At 56.4% G+C, this 19,008-nt stretch overlaps 2 protein-coding genes across 13 annotated transcripts; one reads left to right on the forward strand and one right to left on the reverse strand.

Annotated features, from left to right (window-relative positions):
* Positions 1-1,901: 1,901 nt before the first annotated feature.
* On the forward strand, positions 1,902-8,956 carry TNK1 (tyrosine kinase non receptor 1). Of its 7 annotated transcripts, none has more exons than XM_059998303.1 (12): positions 1,902-2,058; positions 3,351-3,540; positions 3,707-3,777; positions 3,903-4,094; positions 4,227-4,783; positions 5,021-5,294; positions 6,487-6,581; positions 6,924-7,079; positions 7,331-7,410; positions 7,764-8,065; positions 8,148-8,243; positions 8,328-8,956. In XM_059998303.1, exons 2-12 carry the CDS (start codon positions 3,378-3,380, stop codon positions 8,439-8,441), a joined length of 2,100 nt encoding a protein of 699 aa, XP_059854286.1. In that variant the 5' UTR covers positions 1,902-2,058; positions 3,351-3,377; the 3' UTR covers positions 8,442-8,956. The 7 variants fall into 7 exon arrangements, 6 of the variants coding, with proteins under 6 accessions (XP_059854286.1, XP_059854287.1, XP_059854285.1 ...); XR_009517095.1 differs by lacking the exon at positions 1,902-2,058 and having other exon boundaries at positions 3,313-3,540; positions 7,764-7,817; positions 7,924-8,065; positions 8,328-8,374; XM_059998304.1 differs by lacking the exon at positions 1,902-2,058 and having other exon boundaries at positions 3,313-3,540; positions 4,227-4,382; positions 4,500-4,783.
* Positions 8,957-9,065: 109 nt separating this feature from the next.
* Positions 9,066-13,969, reverse strand: PLSCR3 (phospholipid scramblase 3). Of its 6 annotated transcripts, none has more exons than XM_059998314.1 (8): positions 13,540-13,826; positions 13,154-13,335; positions 12,644-12,885; positions 12,497-12,539; positions 12,175-12,395; positions 11,745-11,906; positions 9,954-10,115; positions 9,066-9,760 (listed from the first exon to the last, which is right to left on the reverse strand). In XM_059998314.1, exons 2-8 carry the CDS (start codon positions 13,158-13,160, stop codon positions 9,704-9,706), a joined length of 894 nt encoding a protein of 297 aa, XP_059854297.1. In that variant the 5' UTR covers positions 13,161-13,335; positions 13,540-13,826; the 3' UTR covers positions 9,066-9,703. The 6 variants fall into 6 exon arrangements, with proteins under 6 accessions (XP_059854297.1, XP_059854294.1, XP_059854296.1 ...); XM_059998311.1 differs by having other exon boundaries at positions 9,073-9,760; positions 11,745-11,834; positions 13,154-13,331; positions 13,540-13,969; XM_059998313.1 differs by having other exon boundaries at positions 9,075-9,760; positions 11,745-11,834; positions 12,238-12,395; positions 13,154-13,331; positions 13,540-13,968.
* Positions 13,970-19,008: the final 5,039 nt, after the last annotated feature.

Raw genomic sequence — 19,008 nt, forward strand, 5'->3', positions numbered from 1 at the left:
ATAAAAGATCCTGCGTGCCACAACGAAGATCCTGCGTGCTGCAACTAAAACCTGGTGCAGCCAAATAAATAAATAAATATTTACCAAAAAACAGAAAAAAAGAAAGAAATGTTTCGGGTCTTTATTTGCATTAATGGATATGTATATTTGTTGAAATGCATTGAACCGTACAGTTAAATCTGTGCATGTTACTGAATATGTTGTATCTCAGTAAAGTACTGTCAGTATAGAAAGTTTAGTAATGTTTATATAACTATAACTAACAAAACCCCGTCAGTGTATGGGTTAAACAGCACATCAGACATAATCAAAGAGAGAATTGGTGAACTGGAAGAGAGTTGAAGAGATGACCTGGATTGCATTACAGAGACACAAAGAATGGAAAATACGGAAGAGGAGTTAAAAGATTGGAAGGACAAAAAAAAAAAAAAAAGATTTGGAGGACAGTGAAAAGGCCTAGCATACTTCTAATCAGAGTCCTCAAAGGAGAGAACACAAGGAAAGGAGGAAACAGAGTATCTGGAGAGATACTGGCTGATAATTTTCCAAAACTGGTGAAAGATATGAATTCATAAACAAAGGAAATACAATAGAATTAATAGAAAGGGATCCATACTTAGACTCTTTGTAATATAACTATAAAACACCAATGATATCTTAAAAGCAGGGAGAAAAGACAGATCACCTACAAAGGAATAACAATTAGATTGAGCAGTCTTCTTCATAACCAATATGCATTGCACCTATGATATGCCTACACTGTCCCAGGTACCTTAGGAGGAACAAGACAGATCCAGCCCCTACTGTGTGGAGCTAGCCCACAGTATATCAGAGATGACAGATGTGGAGGGAACAATCACATCTGTCATCTGGCCTGGTTGGAGGGCAAGAGAATTGGCAAGAAAACCACAGAAGTAGAACTGTGAACTATGATTTTTTTCCCATTAAGGCTGGATTTTCCCATGTGTTTACCAAGATGAGGTGGGCTTTTCCTCCCAAGGGACTCTGGGGACAGCAGCTGCTATGCTTACACATCCTTCCTTGAGACAGAAGGAGACAGGCCAGATGTCCTAAGGCTGATGGCTTCCTCCCTGGGACCCCTGAGGGAAAAGGAGAGAGCATCCTTCTCCTCAGAGCCTTCTTTGAGCCAGACTGTGTCCCTGCCTCACAGGCCAAGTTGCACCATACTGGGTCCTGGGGTCAGCAGAGGTGACATGTGGGGAGGGGCTTATGCCAGAATGAGGCCAGGAAGTGCCAGTGATGGGAATGCACGCCCTGAGGCATGGAGTGCCGCCCTTGATCACCAAGACCAGGTACCAAGCTGGGATGGGGCTGAGGAGCCACTCAGAAGCTGTCTCCACCCCCAGCCCCCTCCACAAGAATCCCCACAGATTCCACCCTGCGGAGCTCCCCAAATGGTCTTTTTCAGGGGCAGCACATTAGACGGGGAAAAGGACATTCAGAGCTGGGAAAACGCCAATGGCTTCAGTCTTAGACTCTGTCCGGGCTGGGAGCTGACTTCGTGCACCACCATCAACACCTCCGCCGTGGCGCCCTTCCCAAGGCCGCTGCACCAGGCCGGCTTCCTCCATCAGAGTGCCAGGAAGCCCTCTCCCCTACTAGGGGGCTGCGACTATGTCCTGTTTAGCCTTATATTCCCGGGGCCTGGGCGGGATATCTCTACTAGGTGCGTATTCATTTAAGGGGTGGGGCTCTGCTTGAGAGAGGTGGAGGACTTGGTAAGAGGAGGTAGGGGAGACGGAGACGGGATACCGAGGAGGAAGTCCAGGGAGGGGTGAGAAGTTCTTTGGAGAAGTCTGAAAAGGGGGTGGGAAGGTGGAGAGAGGGTGGGAAGGAGGCGAGCAAAGGACTGGGGAAGGGAGGCTTCTCAGGATCTGGCCTGGCTGAGGACCGGCCGCCAGGCGCCCTCACCTAGTCCACCGGTGGACCCGGGCCACGCCGCCAGGCCCCGCCCCCCGCGGCCTCCGTCCCGCCCTCCTCGGGATTTAGTCCCGGCAGCCTGGGAGGCTCCCCAGCCGCCGCTTCCGCCTTCGCGAGGTGAGGGTCAGGAGAGGGAGGGGCGCTGGCGAGCGGGCTGGAGGGGCGGCGGTCGCTTGGGAGCGCGTCCGCGGGTGCTGAGCCTCCCCTCCCCAGTCCTTACCTTCCGCGGGCGCGTCTCCTCCTGTCCCCCATCTCGTGCTTTCCCCTTCTCACCTGGCTACTGGTGCTGGTCTCCCAGCGTCCTGGGCTTTCGCCTTCCCCGCCCCTGCTCGTGCTCGATTCCTCGCCACCTCCGAGTGTCCATCTGGACCCTGCCTGGGGTCCTCCGCTTCTTCCGGCCTTCACTAAGTACGGGGAGGGAGGGGGCCAGGTGTGTGTGCAGGCAGCCGGCACCCAGATCACCTAGAGCCTTACTTAATAAAGATTGGTGGAGTTGCCCTGGAGCCAGGTTAGAGCGAGTGACTCAGGTGTGCCGGCCAGGCTCTGTACCTGGAGCTGAGCTCAGGTGGGTGTGGAAGGGACTGTGCACCTGGCAGACTGGGTGGCTCTGAGCAGTACCTGAGCTTAACCGCCCATCACAAATGCCCGATTTGATCTCAAATGTTGCTGCCTCGGGTGTAGAGGAGGCAATGACCCTGGGCGTCTCTGGGCAGAGGAGGCAGTCTGCCCACATAACGTAGGTATGTGTGGACACCGTAACTTGATGCCTTGTGTGTGTTTGTGTGGACCTGGGTGTCTCAGACATGAGGCGGTGTATCTTGGAGGCAGTGAACTCAACATGTCTCAAGTAGGTGTGTGTGAGGGGTACCTGGCAGGAAACCTGGTGTTCTACGGCAGCGTATACTGGAATGCCTCAGCTTTGAGAGGACATGTATCTGGGTGTCTCAGGTGTCTTTTGCATCATATATATAGGAGTGTGTGAGTGTGTGTGTGTGTGTGTGTTGTACCTGCGTATCTCAGGCATGGTGTGGTTAGTGTATCTGGGCATCTCTGGAGTGTATGTGGTGGGTCAGGATGTCTCAGGTGTACCTGAGTGGGTGTGTACAAGGGTGCACCTCAGGCCTAAAAGGTGGTGAATCTGGGTGGCCTAGGGGTACGGGCAGTGTGTCATAATAGCTCAAAGTGAGCAGGGCCACACACCTGGAGTCTGTGCAGCGCTGAAATCTTAGGTGTGAGGAGAACATTCTTCCTGGGGTTTGTGTGTGTGAGGGGCAGGAATCCTGGTTGGTTCTGGTGTCCCTCCCTCTGTACCTGAGTATTTCTGAGGGGTTGAGGGTGGAGCAGGCAACCATGTCTCTGGTTCCTGAGTGTCTCAGGTGCCCACCCTGGGCCATGTGTCTGGGGGACAGGGCACCACAGGGGTTCCTCCTCCAGACATGCTCCACGAGGCGGGCTCCCTGTGGCTGCTCCGGCTGCTCCAGGACGTCCAGCTGGCCCAGTTTTACCGACCCATCCTTGAGGAGCTTAATGTCACTCGGCCAGAGCACTTCGACTTTGTAAGACCTGAGGATCTGGACGGCGTTGGCATGGGCCGGCCTGGTGAGGGTCCCCTGCCCCAAGGCCCCGCTGTCTCCTTCCGCAGCCTGTTAGTTGCTACTCTCCCCCCCCCACCACACCCACCAGCCCCCTCCTTGCCTGTAAATCCCTTGCATCCTGCTCCCCGCCTCCCCCATTACCCCATCCCTCTGATTCTGGCCTCCCCCAGCCCAGCGTAGACTGGCTGAAGCTCTGAAGAGGCACCGTTCGGGGCTCAAGTCTAAGAACTGGGTCTACAAGGTGTGTGTTTTGGGGTGGCGGTGAGAGGCTTAAAGGGCCAGCTCAGGCCCCGGCAGGGGCTGGGCTGAGTGGCAGAGAAGGATGTATGCAGGGTTCCACACACGTGATTTCCACCACTGTTTCAGATCCTTGGGGGCTTTGCCCCAGGGCAGAAGGAGACCACCCCACCCTCAGACAGCCTTCCATCCCTCCCTGAGCCAGATGGGGGACTCAAGTGTCTGATCCCAGACCGGGCTGTGTGCAGAGGGGAGCTTCTGGGCTCCGGCTGCTTTGGTGTGGTGCACCGAGGGCTGTGGACACTGCCCAGTGGCAAGGCTGTGAGTCTCCAGGGAGCCCACTTCATTCTGGGTACCTGGGTCAGCTTCTCCCTCTGTTCTGTGTGCCCCTCTGCTCTGACCTTGGCTTAACTGTTCCCTACGTTGCCTGCTGGTGCTTCCCCCCACCCCCAGGTCCCAGTGGCTGTCAAGTCCCTCCGGGTGGGTCCCGAAGGCCCCGAGGGCACTGAGCTAGGGGACTTTCTGCGAGAGGTATCCATCATGATGAACTTGGAACACCCACACTTGCTGTGTCTGCACGGCCTCGTACTGGGCCAGCCTCTGCAGATGGTGAGCAGACCCAGACGCCAGCTCCCGGGACAGTCCCGGGGGCCGATGTGCGACAGGAGGGTGAGCGCCAGGGTCTCGTGTGGCCGGACCACCGCTCGCACGGCTGTGCTCCCACAGGTGATGGAGCTGGCGCCCCTGGGCTCCCTGCACGCACGCCTGACCGCCCCGGCCCCCACGCCCCCGCTGCCCGTGGCCTTGCTCTGCCTCTTCCTGCGGCAGGTGGCGGGGGCCATGGCGTACCTGGGGGCCCGCGGGCTGGTGCACCGAGACCTTGCTACGCGCAACTTGCTGCTGGCTTCACCGCGCACAATCAAGGTGGCTGACTTCGGGCTGGTGCGGCCGCTGGGCGGCGCTCAGGGCCACTACGTCATGGGCGGACCCCGCCGCATCCCCTACGCCTGGTGAGGGGTCGGGCGGAGGGGAGGGATCTGAAGGGCAGGAGCTGAGGGGGTGCGGAGGGGCTGGTCCTCTGAGGGAGGCGTGGACTGGAGGAGTCGTCGTCGGGTCTGGAAGAGCCAGGAAGGGAGGACTTCTGAACACCACGGCGGGCGCACTAAAGGGGCGTGCCCAGTGGCAGGTGGGCGCTCCGGGGCACACACCCGGCACACATCCAGCCCCCTTCAGCTCTGCTTCCGCAGGTGTGCGCCGGAGAGCCTGCGCCACGGGGCCTTCTCTTCTGCCTCGGACGTGTGGATGTTTGGGGTGACGCTGTGGGAGATGTTCTCCGGGGGCGAGGAGCCCTGGGCCGGGGTCCCGCCGTACCTCATCCTGCAGCGGCTGGAGAAGGACCGAGCCCGCCTGCGTAGGCCTCCGCTCTGCTCCAGGGCCCTCTACGCCCTCGCCTTGCGCTGCTGGGCCCCCCACCCTGCTGACCGGCCCACCTTTTCCTACCTAGAAGGGCTGCTCCAAGAGGTGGGAACTCCTGCCTCCCCAGAAACACTCAGTCTCTTTTCCCTCCGTTCCCTCTCCTAGGGTTCCATGCACAAGACTAATGTATACTGGTTCCCGGGTTGGGGTCTGGGACTTGGCTCTGAACGAAGCAGATCCAGTCCCTGCCTTCAGGGTGCTCAGAGCCCCAGAGAGACAGCTGGGGTCTAGTGGATGCAGGCTGAAGGGCCGGGGGCTGGAGCAGAGAGAGGGAAGCCCAGAGCCCAGAGCAGTAGGATGTAGTGGGTGTTTGACAGGCAGAGGAAAGGTTCAGCGTGGGAGGGGGAAGTACGGTGATTAAGGTGGCAGAGGCATCTTAGGGGTGCACCAAGGAGGGACTTGTGAGACACGGTAAATAACCAGCGCTAACACCTAGAGCACTCGATCTGTGTAAGATACTGTACTAAGTGCCTTACGTGTATCCTTATACATGTTCACTCATTTAATCCTCACAACAACCCAGCTCGATTTTAGAGAGGGGGCAGTTAAGGCACTGACAGTTTAAGCGATTTGCCAAAAGTCACACAGGAAGTGGAGGATGGAGATCTGAATCAGTCAATATGACTTCAGCGCTGTGCCCTAAATCACTATATACTCTACTATTAAAGGAGTTTAGTCCTTAACTCTGAGGGCACCTGGGGGCCATGGAAAGGGCTGTGAGCAGGGGAGTTATAAGCCACATTTCCAGGTTATGTCACTCTGGTTTGGTGCAAGAATGGATTAGAAGGACGGTACTGAAGGTAGAAAAACCAGTAGGCCACAGTGGCTGTGAAGCAGAAGTAAGATGAAGAGGTCTGGACGAGGGTCGAGGCAGTGGTGCTATGGTGAAGTGGAAAATTCCCAGAGGTGCTTGGGAGGCAGATATGATGGGCCTGGGTGTGGAGTAAGAGCAGTGTGCAGGGTGACTCTCCCCTTGGTCCCCTAGGTAGAGGCAGGGTCCCCCTTTGTTGCTCCTTGACCCCTGGGCTGTGTCCAGCTTGGCATGGAATCCAGGTCTGCCTTCTCCACTGGATTACAACTGAGGGACAGGGACAGTCCCACCCTGGGGCCAGGACAGAGTACATACCTGGTATGGGTTTGCTTAGTGGGTACACGAACAGTCTCCACTCTGTTCCCATGATATTACCCTTCTGACTCAGGCCACAAGCCCAGCCACCCTCTCCTCCTGTCTCTATAGGCCTGGCCTCCTGAGGGACGTTGTGTGAGGGACGTCACAGAGCCCGGTGCCCTGAGGATGGAGCCTGGTGACCCCATCACTATCATCGAGGGCAGGTGAGGGCCTCGTGCCTCCCACCCATCCCCAGGGGGAGGACTCCCTCCCCACCCTCCTGGCCCTGGTCCCAGCTCAGCTTCTCCCCAGCTGCTTGAACCCCAATGCTCTGCCTCATCTCCTCCTCTCCCCACTGGGCCCCGAGAGCTCCACCACAGTCCTGGCCTCCGGGCTGGAGCCACCGCTGGCCCATAGAGCCCTTTTGTTTTAGAGAGAAAAAAAGCTTCCCTTCCTCCAGGCAGATGCAGCTCCATGGCGCACAGCTTGTGAGCTGAATGTGGGCTGGAGCCCAGCCCTCACTCTCCCCTGGCTCCCATCCCCTTCACCAGCGCCTCTTCCCACAGCCCCGACTCCACAACCTGGAAGGGCCAGAATGGTCGCACATTCAAAGCGGGCAACTTCCCAGCCTCGGCAGTGACGCTGGTAGACTCACCAGCCACCCGTCCAGTCCTCAGAGGCTCCCCTGCCCGGGGAGAGCGACGCCAGGGAAACATAGATGGGTGAGGACCTGATACAGTTGGGGGCAGAGCTGGACTGGGGGAACCAACCAAGTCTAGCAACTTCTCTGGAAGGGGAGCCTGGGGAGGCAGATGGGGTAAAGCTGGGGGGGAGGCTGGACTTGCCTTCCCGCTGGAGCTTCCACTCTGGGTCTCGGCCTGCCTGGAAGCCCCAGAGATTCCTTGGGAGAGGGCACTGCTATATGGGGTAGGGCTGGGGGGTGTGGAGAACGAACTGGAACACTCTCCAACAGGGACAGAGTGAAGGTAAAGCTTCGGGATCCCCCTCCAGCTCGGGGCCAGAGAAGGGATGTGGCCCTGCAGAGGACGAAAGGTGGGCATGGCGGTGGGGACAGGGCTTCCAGGGTCTCCGAGGACGTCAAGGACAAGCCTCTGGCGATGCCCCCTGCTCTGAAGCCCTGCCTGTGCAGATATGATTTCCCCACCTGTGGTTTCCTGGCCCCCATTCTGCCTGCTGACATCCTGGCTGTACTTCAGACAGCGTCTCCCCACTGCAGCCCTGGCAGTTCTTTGGACCCTCAGCTGCTTCGGCCTGGGCGTCCATCCTGCACACCTAGTTTCTTGTCCCCCCGACACGAAGACCACCCCGAGGACAGTACAGATAGCCAGAGAATGGGAAGAAGGCAGCTGGGCTTTCTCTCAAGTTATTTTTTCTCAAATGTGTAGGCATTTCCAAGAGTCTGGAGTCGGTTCTGTCCCTGGGCCCCCGCCCCACAGGAGGTGGGTCGAGCTCCCCCGAACTTCGACATGCCAGAACTGTGCCCCAGGGACCCCCAGGCGTGCCCCCCCGCTCCCTGATAGCCACCAGCTCCTCTTCCCAGCCCAGCCAGCCTCCCAGGGAGCGGCCTCCCTGGCCCAAAAGAGAACCCCTACACAGTCACCCTGTGGGAGCGCCTGGAGCCAGCAAAGCCGCCGTCCCCTCTGGGGGACCCTTGCCTGACCCCGAGTTGCAGAGGAGGATTATGGAGGTGAGGTCTCCCTGAAGAGTCCTGGTGTCCAGAAGGGGCTACGGGCTGGCGAAGGGCCTAAGTGGGGCTTTGTCCCCGGCAGGTGGAGCTGAGCGTGCATGGAGTCACTCACCAGGAGTGCCAGGAGGCTCTAAGAGCCACCGGGGGTGACGTGGCTTCTGCCATCCGGAACCTCAAGGTACAGCCACACCCTTCTCTCGGGTCCCTGCCCCTCCCAGCCTGGCCCTCTGGCCGCCAGCTGCCTTTCCTCTCGTCCCCACAGGTGGACCAGCTATTCTATCTCAGCAGCTGGTCCAGAGCGGACTGCCGGCGCATCCTGGAGCGTTACCAGTGGGACCTCTCAGCCGCCAGTCGCTACGTCCTGGCACGGCCCTGAGCTCTGCTCCTTTGGGCACAGACACCAGATGGACCAAGGGCCTGGTCACGTGGGACCAAGCAGAACCGGAACAAGGTCCTGACAGGGTGTGTTCCCACCTGGGGAGAGCCTGCCACGGGCAGGTACCGGAGGAGCCCAGGATCGGGCACTGGTGAGTGTCTCCTCACCCTGCCCGTTGGTCTCTGAGGGCGTGAGCTCCCTTGGCCATAGGAGGATCTAGTGCACTCTGCCCACCACATTCCCAACAAAGGAGGACTTGGAGGAACAGAGCTGCGACACGTCACACCCATGGGAAGCTTCTATCGCTACAGAAGATGAGCAAGAGGCCGTTCTGGGCCGCGGGAACAAGCATCCTGAACTGCCATCAGCTACCACACTGGGCTGTGTGGGAGCAGCCATCCTGACTCGGGGCATATGGACCAAACTGCCTTGGCTTGGTCTGGGGCCATCATGGGTGATGAAAGTGGCTCTCCTGGACTCGAGGACACTTGATCCTGGCAGCATGGATTAGGAGATGGGCCAGCCCCCGCCCATCCAAGCTGTCATATTTCCCTTTGTTTCCTCCCACACCCAACTCTTTCTCCTGCCCTCTCCCACTACATACATCTTCCAATGTCCAAAAAGTTACAAAGTTTATACGAATATAACATACAAAGATGCAGCCTCCTTCCTAAGGAAGGGGTAGGAAGGGGTGGTAAGGCACAGGAAGTTGCAGCAAGCACCAGCTGAGGGAGAGGAAGTCGGCATCGGGGCCCTGGCCCTATAGCTATCGGGGCGGGGGAGGTAGGGATCCCCCTCAGAGCGCCATCATCTGAGGCTGAACTAATTGGCCAAGCTGATGCGGGGAGAGGGTGACCGGGTCAGCCGTCTTCGGTGCTGCTTGACCTTCCCCACCCCAGCCCTGTCATAAAACCCTGCACTCTAAGGCCTCATCTGGAGCAGAGGCCCTGGAGGGGGTTGGGAGAAAGTCAGCAGGGAAAGTTGGAAAGCCGATACGCCCGTGTGCTGAGGGTCTGCTGGAGGCAGTGGTGGGAAGTAGCAGGGGAAGGGCTCTCGTACATACCCTTCCGGAGGGGCTACAGGTGAAGCAGGCCAGGGGAGTAGGGGAGGCATGGGGCACCAAGCCTCCAGCCTCTCAGGCAGCCCTGTCTCTCCCCTGCAGTGCACATGGAGGGAAAGGGGCTGCCTCTGAGGCGGGGCCAGGGCAGGTGACCATCTTGAATTCTGGTTGAGATGATGGTCTCCTCACCCCGAGGTGGCCTCTAACTGGTGATGGCAGAGGGCCCAGCGCCTCCTCGCTTCTCGAAGAACATGTAGTCCTGAGGGAAGGGCACGGTCAGCAGGAGATCTGGCTGGGCCAGCCTGGCTCAGGAATCACAACCCAGGTCTGGAACCACAAGCCCCCATAGACTCTGTCCCTAACCCTCTCCTAGCAGGAGACCAAGAAGTGCTCAAAACCTCAGAGTGAGAGCAAAAGGGCAGCGGGGGGCAGGGGCGGGGGCCCCGACTCACAATGAGGAACGTGGCTCCCAGCAGCACAGCCTTCACCCTCACATCCAGGTCCAGTGGGAACTGCAGGCCGAAGTCATCTGCATCGGTGAGGGCTTCTCGGAGCAGCCCACCCCACTGCTTGCTGATGCGGCCCACACTGCGGGATTCATCTGGAGTCTTCACCTGGCAGGAGAGAAGGAAAGAGGGAGGGAGGGAGGACCCGCATGGGGAGGATGTGCCTGATCTCATCGGCATCCAGTCTCACTCCCACAGTCACCACATACGAACTGTGCAGGCTCTACACCTAGCGAGTCCTCCCAAAGCCTTGGGTTTCCATGTGACATCTGGGGAAACTGAGGCACCCGAGGTCACACTGTGAGTACACAGCAAAAATCAGGTTGCAGGCTCAGATCCGTTGTTCTTGAAAGGCCACGTATGACTATTAGACATCAGTGCTGGGAGAAACAGAAGCACAATACAGTCTAATCTCCTTAGGGGATGGCCAGGCACTAGGTTTGTTTTGGTTACCAAAGTCCCTGCCGCCCACGGTTAGTGCAGTTTGTGCCCTGCACAGAGTAGCCTGGCCAAGCCGGCAAGGGAGGCTGCTGAATGCCTGGCTGCACTCTACCAGCCGACCAGGCTGCTAGAAGGCCCAAAGGGGTGCCTGTCGTCCTCGCATCTGCAAGGTAGGGAGGACTCTAGCATGGCATGCAAGCCTCATCCAGGGTGGATCCAAGCCCATCTAGTGGGGGGAGGGGACAGCAGAAAGTGGCCTCTGAGGACCAGGATTTCCACTGGCCTCCCTAGGCCCAGCAGCAACAGGCCCTGCCAGTGTGGATGGTAATTCACCGTGACTCCCTGGACTTTTTCCTATGCTCATTCTCCAGTGGCTAGAACTAGAGCGATGTCCTTCCCATCTCCTTCCCGCATGCTCCTACAGCCCTGGGCCGTTTCCTGCAGACCAGTCCCAGGGTGGGTAGGGCCTCTCCCAGCCAGCCCTGCGGTCCCAGTGCAGCCCCAAATGTGGACCATTCATAATTATGTAAAAGGAAGACTGGCCCATTGAGAACCCCACGATCTACATATTCCCAACCAGAGTTCACCCAGTTACCTCTTTCCCAACCAGTTCCCATCACAGAACCTTCCCCCAGCTACCAAGGTGACTCAGTTTTTAAAAGTAACCTAAGATAAGGCACATCATCAGAAGCCTTGGAAAGTCTACTGGGATACACCTGTTGTTTCTCCCTTATCTACACAGATATTCAAGTGCCTCTGTCTTCTAGAAAGTAAGGTGTTTCCCAGGCCTTACTTTGAAATGGTCATCACTTGGGTTCTCCAGGCTCCAGGTTGGTGATTGAAATGCATGGTAAGAAGGATTCCAGGCTGGGGGTGGGTGGGTGGACGTCTGGACTTATCGGTTGGCAGGGCAAGCCACAGGATGTTAACAAGTTAAATTAGTGCTTGCTCCAGGGCTTGGGCTCACGAACTCACACACAGCGGCCATGCGGGCCCAGCCCATGGTACACTCAGTAAGCATCCTTCACCCTAAATCCAGCCTGACCTTAGATTTTTTTTCTCCCTCAACACAGGGCTGCAGGTCACAATCAGCATTGGCCCTTAAGGTGAAACCCTCTTTGCCATATTTTTATAAGACCGTGGGCCATCCTATTTCTGAATAGAGGAAAACTGGAAATGTGGTAGGCACCACAGTGGATTTGGACTGATGAGCTCTTGACCGTCCCGTTGGCCATCCTGCCGCACGGATCATCTCGGTTTCTGAAGGTCCCAGGAATCTCCCCTTATTCCTGATACCTCAAAGTTGGTGTCTGTGCCACAGCCACAGGTCCAGCAGGGCCCCACCACTCGCAGGACGGTCTGGCGGTCAGCGTCTTGGATGGAGAACTTGGGGAGGAAGGGATGCCAGGTCTGTAGAACGTGGCCAATGGTGGTGCCTGGTGGAGCCTGTACTTCCATCTGGAGTGGGCAGCAGACAGGATCACTGCCTAGCCAGGCACCCTGGCCCAAGCGCTCACCGGTCTAGCTTTATCACCTGTCTCCCCTCACAAGACCCCCCATCCCCTTCACTAGACCACCTGTCATCCCTCTCACTAGACCTCCCATCCCACCTAAGCCCAGCTCCCACAGGAGGCACGCCTCATTTCATGCCTCATCCCGGTCGTGCCCTGGTCATCGGCCTGCCCCCTACCCAAGTTTCTCCCTGGCCCCATCCTTCCCCGCCCACCTCCTGGAGGCCACAGGGACAGCAGCTGCAGCCACAGTGGAGGGGGCGGAGCAGGCGCAGCACCTCTCTGTCCCCGGGGTCCACCAGGCGTACACGCAGGGGCCGGCGGGCGCCACAGCATAGCCGCGCACAGCAGTTGCTCTCCTCTGCCGCCTGACCCAGGGGCTGTCCGGCTCCCGAGCGCAGTTCGTAGCGGTTACAGGTCTCCCAGCCCAGGAGCGCTGCCAAGGGGTGACACACTGAGGCTCGGACACCAGCGCCTGCCCAAGAGCCCACTATTTGCCCCCGTCACGAGGCCCAACATACTCCTCCTTTCACTCACCTTCCACCCGCTCAGCCTTCTGGTGAATCAAGATCTGATCAATCTGGAAAGAGAGTAGGGGAACGCGCAGACATCAGCTGGCCGGCCTAGTCGCCTGGGTCCCCTCCCTGTCACTCCTCCCTCCCTCCCTCCCTCCCTCTCACTCACCTGCGCCAGGAATTCGAGGCCAAAAGGCACCCCTGGCAGTGGCAAAAAGGGGGCAGCTGGTCCCGGGGCCCCAGGGCCGGGCGAGGGGAAGACAGCAAAGCCGGGCGCAGGGGTAGGCACGTGGGCGGGCATTGGTGCCTGCCCCGGCCCGGGCCCAGGATGCAGCGTCGGCTCCGGGTACCCAGCGGTCACAGGGTAGGGAGGTGGGGGCGAAGGGGCGTAGCCTGTGGGGGGCAAGTAGCCTGTGGGGGAACAGGAGTAGGTTAGAAGGGGCCCCCGACCTCATCTCTTTACCCCTTGGCCCATGGGCCGCGAGGCTGCGGGGAAAATGTGGTGGGAAGAGAATGAGAAAGATGGGGCGGGGGAGCAGGGCGGCGGCTTCTCGGGAGGAAGGGAGGGGCCCCACACAGCCAGTCCGAGCACATTCCCGGAGGATGCGTCCGACACCGGCTTCCCAAGTCCGTGGCGGGGGGGCGGATAACGGAGACCCTCGGCCTTGCGACCACTTACCTGCCATGGGAGAAGGGCGAGGGTTCGCGGGATGTCGCTGTCCCGGAGGCTTAGTTCTAGAAGTGGAGGCAAGCTCGGAGACAGCCAGACAGACACAAAGACAGACACAAAGATGGACAGGCAAACGCAGAGCGGCAGCTGCGCCCAGCGCCGGCCCAGGGTCTCTAGAGCGGCGCTTCTGACTCGGGGAGAAACCGAAAGTGTCAGCGGGCAAGGCGGGGGCCCTGGGACCCTGGATTCCCTCAGGGGCCCCAGAACCGCCCCCTCCCTTTGTTCTCCCATTCTCCGCAGAGGCGGCTGTTGGCAGACGGCAGGACAGATGGACCCGCAGTCAGACCGACGGCCCCACCTCAAGGGAGGTCTCCTGACCCGTTCCCCCTGCTCACCTGAAGCCCCTAGAATAGCCCGGGTGCCCAGCACTCTGCAGCTCTCGGGAGCTGGTGGAGGCGGGCCCAGGAGCTGACTCCACCCCCCGACCCGTCCAGGCCCCGCCCCTCCCAGCTGAGCAGAGCGCCTGCGCAGGAAGACTGCCGGCTCTCCTGCGGCGCCGGGACTTGAGGCCACCCGCTTCACGGTTTGGCGGGCGTCCCCGCCCTTTCCGCTCGGATGCAGAAGCCCAGAGATGAAGCTCGCCTGCGAGGGTAGCCGGGTGAGCCCTAGCCCTGCGACTCCCGCCAGGCCTGCGGGCGCAGAGTGGTCAGTGCCCCTTGGTGGGAACGAGGGCCGCTTGCGCGGCTCGGGAGCCCAGGCTCCTCCTCCCGAGGGCGGTTCGGGCCTCGCTGACGCAGCGGAACACCCTGCACACTCACCCATTGGCTTCTAGGACTGACTCCTGGCTCCCCTTCTGCCTCCCTGGGGCAACCTTGCTAGTCTCCTCTCCCTGACGTAGCAGTGACCCACACAGACCCGTTGCAATTATAGTACTTCCTTCAGGCGCCCCCAGCCACACGGGGGATAGACTGCCAGACAGTGTCAGTAACGAGTGGGCGTGAGGTGAGGCACAGGGGGGCCAGAGGAGACAGCGCGGTCCGCAGGAAAGCCTTCTCCCAACAAGAATCGCTTCTTTCGCTTTGTTTGAGTCCTGAGCCCAGGCCCGCAGGTGTGAGGAAGTCCTGCGCCTTGGGGGCCTATAGGCTGAGCGGCAAGAGATGAGTTCAGAGTCCGGCCCACGTGCACAGAGGGCCTTGTGGGAGCTGCGCTTTGGCCCCCAGGGCAGTGGGGAGCCCACTGAAAGATTTTCAGTCAGAGGGAGAAGATCAGATGTTTTAGGAAAACCATTTAACCTGTATGGTGGAGACCAACAGAGGCCCCCAGGCTGGGTTGGCAGTAGTCTGGGGGAGAGGATGGTTGTGATAGTGTGGACAGAAGTGGCAGATTTTGGAGATATTTAGACAATAATATGGAACTTGTTTGGGAAGTGAGATGTGGAGGTGAGGAGTCCAGGATGACCTCAGGTGCCTGTCTGGTGACCAGGCAGATGGAGGTCTCACCCATCAAGATGCACATGGGGAGAAGCAGGTTTGGCGGCTCCTTTGTCCCTATGTCCATGTTCCTCTGGGCTGGTCCTACAGCTTCAGTCATCATCTTCAAACCCAAATGCTGGACCTCTCCCCTGGTATCCCTTAGTGCCCCAGATTCTACCTGGCCCAAACCACGTGCCAGCCTCCACCAAAACACAGACATACAGAAGTTCAGTTATTCAACAGAGATTTAATGAGCCCCTACTATATGTCAGACAGGTAATAGAAATATTTAGCAGTTTTTAAAAATTCCCAGTCTCCTGGGGTTTACATTTTAGTGGGGAAGAGACAGACACGGTACTTAAAATACATCAGAAGTCAGACGGTGACAAGTGCTATAAAGAAAAATAGAGCAGGATAAGAAGGACAGAGAATGGTGGACAAGAGTTGCAATTTTATAGGGGGAAGACTAGAAAGTGATGGCTGAGCAAAGACCTAAAGGAGGTCAAGGATTAAGCCATGCAGACTTCTGGGTGAAGAGTTTTTCAGACAGAGGGAACAAGGGCAGAGGCCCTGAGGTAGAAGTGTGCCTTGTTTGTTCAGTGAACCAAAAGGCCAGTGTGGCTGGAATGGAATGAATGAGGGGGAGGAAAGAGAGATCACAGGAGGCCAGATCACATACAGCCCTGTAGACCATTGGCTTCTACTCTGAGTGAAATGGAAAGTGTTGGCCAGAGAAGAGATATGAGATTTACATACTGAGACAGTGTTCCTCAACCCTGGCCACAAGTTCGAATCATCTGGGGTGCTGTAAAAATACCTCTAGCTGGGCCCCACTTCATAGCAATTACATTAGAATATCTGGGGTGAGGTGCAGACATAGGAACTTTTTGAGAATTCCCTGGTAGATTTTAAATTGCAGCTAAGGTTGAGGGTGACAGTGTTAGAAGGATTTCTCTCTGTCTCTTTCTCAGGCGGCTTTGTCCGGAGTAGGCTGTAGGTAGGCAAGGGCAGAGGGAAGTTCTTTCAGAAAGCTAGATGAGATTTGCAGGTGGCGTGGACCAGCTGCCAGAGTGGTAGCAATGGAGGTGGTGAGAAATGGTCAGTTTCCAGTTATGTATTTGAGCCAACAGGACTTGATGATGGCTTGGATATAGAATGTGAGGAAAAGGGAAGTCAAAGTTGACTCAGGCTTGGCCCAGGAGACCCTTCACTCTTACTGCTTTGTCATTTCCTGCCTGCCCACTCCATCCTGAGCTCCAGGCACTCCAGTTCTCCTCGACTTGTTACCAGTATAATCTTGTCCGTTTTTCTGGTGAACTATGCATGCTGAAAACCCAGCAAATGCGCCAAAGTCTTACCAGTCTCCTAAGGCAAACAAGCCCACCTCAGTATCTACTTGTAACACTGAACACATTGTGTCAAATTATTTTTTAAAGGGTCTGTCTCCACTGCTGAAATCTGAGTTTCTTGGTATGTACAAGAAGGAAAAAGCTCAGCTTTGGAAACTGGACAGAAGAGAGTTTGAATCACAGCTTCCCCAGGTCCTGGCTGTATGATACAGAAGAAGTTGCTTCACCTCTCTTAGCTTCACTTTCCACTGACTTGCAGGACTGTTGAGAAGACTGGTAACAATGTGCAGCAATAATAGGGACCAATTACCACGTGGTCCTTATTTATCTTGGTTTTCCAAGAGTCTGACCCACAGGGAGGATCAAAGCAAAGGTATTAGGGATATATTACATGGACGGTGGCCATGCCAAATGTCAGGGTTTCCTCCAGCTGGAGGTTCCCTGTGCTCCAGATGCTGCCTGAGATGAAGGGTGGATGGAAATGCAACAAGGGCACTGCACTGGGAAGTAGGAGCCTGGGGATCCAGTGTCGGCTCTGCCACTGGCACTCTGGACCACTCTGGAGGTCCCCCTGAGGCCTTTTACTCTATTTTATTTTATTTTGGCCGCACTGTGCGGCTCGTAGGATCTTAGTTCCCCAACCAGGGATTGAACCCAGGCCCACAGCAGTGAACTCGCAGAGCCCTAACCACTGGACTGCCAGGGAATTCCCCTCTTTATTTAATTTTTTTTTTAATTATTTGGCTGCACTGGGTCTTGGTTGCGGCACGCAGGACCTTCATCCCAGCATGTGGGATCATTTTTCGTTGTGGCCTGTGGGCTCTTTAGTTGCGGCATGTGAACTCTCCGTTGCGCACATGGGGTCTAGTTCCCTGACCAGGGATCAAACCCGGGCCCCCTGCACTGGGAGCGTGGAGTCTTAGCCACTGAACCACCAGGGAAATCCCTCCCCTCATCTTTAAAATGAAGAGATATTGTGATCCTCTACTAATACACCTCAAGTGTATGCCTCCTCCCTGGATATAAATGCTTCAGTGGCTCCCCATTGCCCTCAGAAGGGTCCAACCTCTCAGCACAAGGCATTCCACCATTTGGCCCCGTCTGTCCTCATCTTTCACTACTGACCCTCTCATGATCTTCAAGCCAGCCACCAGCAATTCTTTCTGGTCTTGAAGGCACAGGGCTCTCTTGCCTCCAAGGCTCTTGCCTTGGTCTGGAACACGCCACTCTCCCTCATCACTTAACTCCTGCAGGTCTCCACTGAACACTGTACACTGCAGCTGCTACAGGGTCTGGAGCTTAGCCAGGACTAGGGTCGGAGATAAATTCTGGATTTAGAAATATGCAGATTGTAATTAAAGCTATGGGGCCAAATGAAATTACCTAGAAATCGTCTCACTCAGCTAAACGGTCTGCACTTTTTTGAATGCACACCGTCAGAAAAATTAAGTATGTACCCCTCAGTATACTATACAGATATGCACGTTTATAAAATATACACAAAAATAGAAATTTTAAAAGGTGAAATTAAAATATGTATACCTATGAGTTCTACTTTTTTTTAAATTAAAAATTGGAAACCATTGATTTAAATTGGGTATAGACAAGAAGCCGGCAGAGGAGCCACAGAGATAGGGAAGACCAGGAGAGTGGTGTCAGAGAAGGAACAGGATGTGTTCGAGGACAGTGTGGCCAACTGTGTCAAATGCTGCAGAGGCTGAAGAAGATGAGACTGAAAATCATCCACTGGGTCTGGCAACCAAGAGGTCATAGTGATTCATGGGATCCTTCCAAGGGCATCTATGGGGAAGAGATGGGATAGAAGACTGACCAGAGTGGGTTGCAGAGTAAACTTGAGGCCAGATCTCTCTCCTGAGCTCAGACACCTCCCTGAGCTCCCCAACTACCTGCTTGGTGCCTCCACCTGGATGTCTCCCAGGCATTTCAGAAGCAACATGTCCAAAACTGACCTCCTGATCTGCCTCCCTCTAATCTGCCCCACCCTTCAGTATTTCTCATCTAAGTAACAGCACCTCCATCCAACCCGGTACGTAAACCAGAAATCTCCCTCTCATTCACCCCTTCTGAATTGAACATTTTTACCACCTCTTCCACCCTCGGCCAAGCCACCGTCACCATCTCACACCTGGACCTCTTTAGTGGCCTCCTGGCTGGTTTCCCTATTGCCATCCTTGCTGTCCTCTGATTGGTTCTCCAGATCTTTTAAACACATAAATCAGATCCTAGCACTCTCTCACTTTAAACCTTTCAATGACTTAACCGTTGCGCTGCAAATAAATTCTGAGCACCTCACCACACCACACGTCAGCCACGCTGCTTTTGCTCTTTCTCCAACACGCCCAGTTCTCTCCTGCCTCAGGGATTTCAAACTGCTCCATTTCGGCCTGTTTGCCAGGTATTCTTTCTGCCAAAAACACACTTCCCCTCCACTCTGCGCATGGTTAGTTCCAGCTTCAACAGGACCTCCTCTGCGAGGCCTTCCCATCTAAAGGGGCACACCCTCCACTGCCCCATCGTTCCAGCCCCCCTGTTCTTTTCTTTCAAGCACATAGCATACCTCACAGTGATATATTTGTGTTTAGTTGTTTAAGGTCTGTTTCCTATACCAGATGGGAAACCCCACGAGGGAAACATGGTGTCTGTCTCGTGCATGGTTCAATTTCCTTGTAACATGTGTCTGTCTGACACGTGACCAACACTTGATGAGAACTGGTTTAATAAAAATTGCCCACTAAATACCCTCCAGTTCTCTGCTGTAGGTGCTACTCCAGCCCACCTTGCCACCTTTTCTCATTCCTCTCCTGCCTAAGTCAGAAACTCATCCCACACCGAGGACTCGGGTGGCCCCATACACCTCCCCTCCCACCTCTGTCTCTGTTCACTGTTTCAGCCACACAACAGAGCTCTTTTAAGAATCATCTCAAGCACTGTGAAGCATTTTCTGACCCCCAATACATGATGTTCTGTCCCTGCTTTGAACCCCAAAGTATTTTGTAACTAATGACACCTCATCCCGCCTTGC

The sequence above is a fragment of the Delphinus delphis genome, chromosome 19 (assembly GCF_949987515.2).
Source record: "Delphinus delphis chromosome 19, mDelDel1.2, whole genome shotgun sequence".
Lineage (NCBI taxonomy): Eukaryota > Metazoa > Chordata > Mammalia > Artiodactyla > Delphinidae > Delphinus > Delphinus delphis.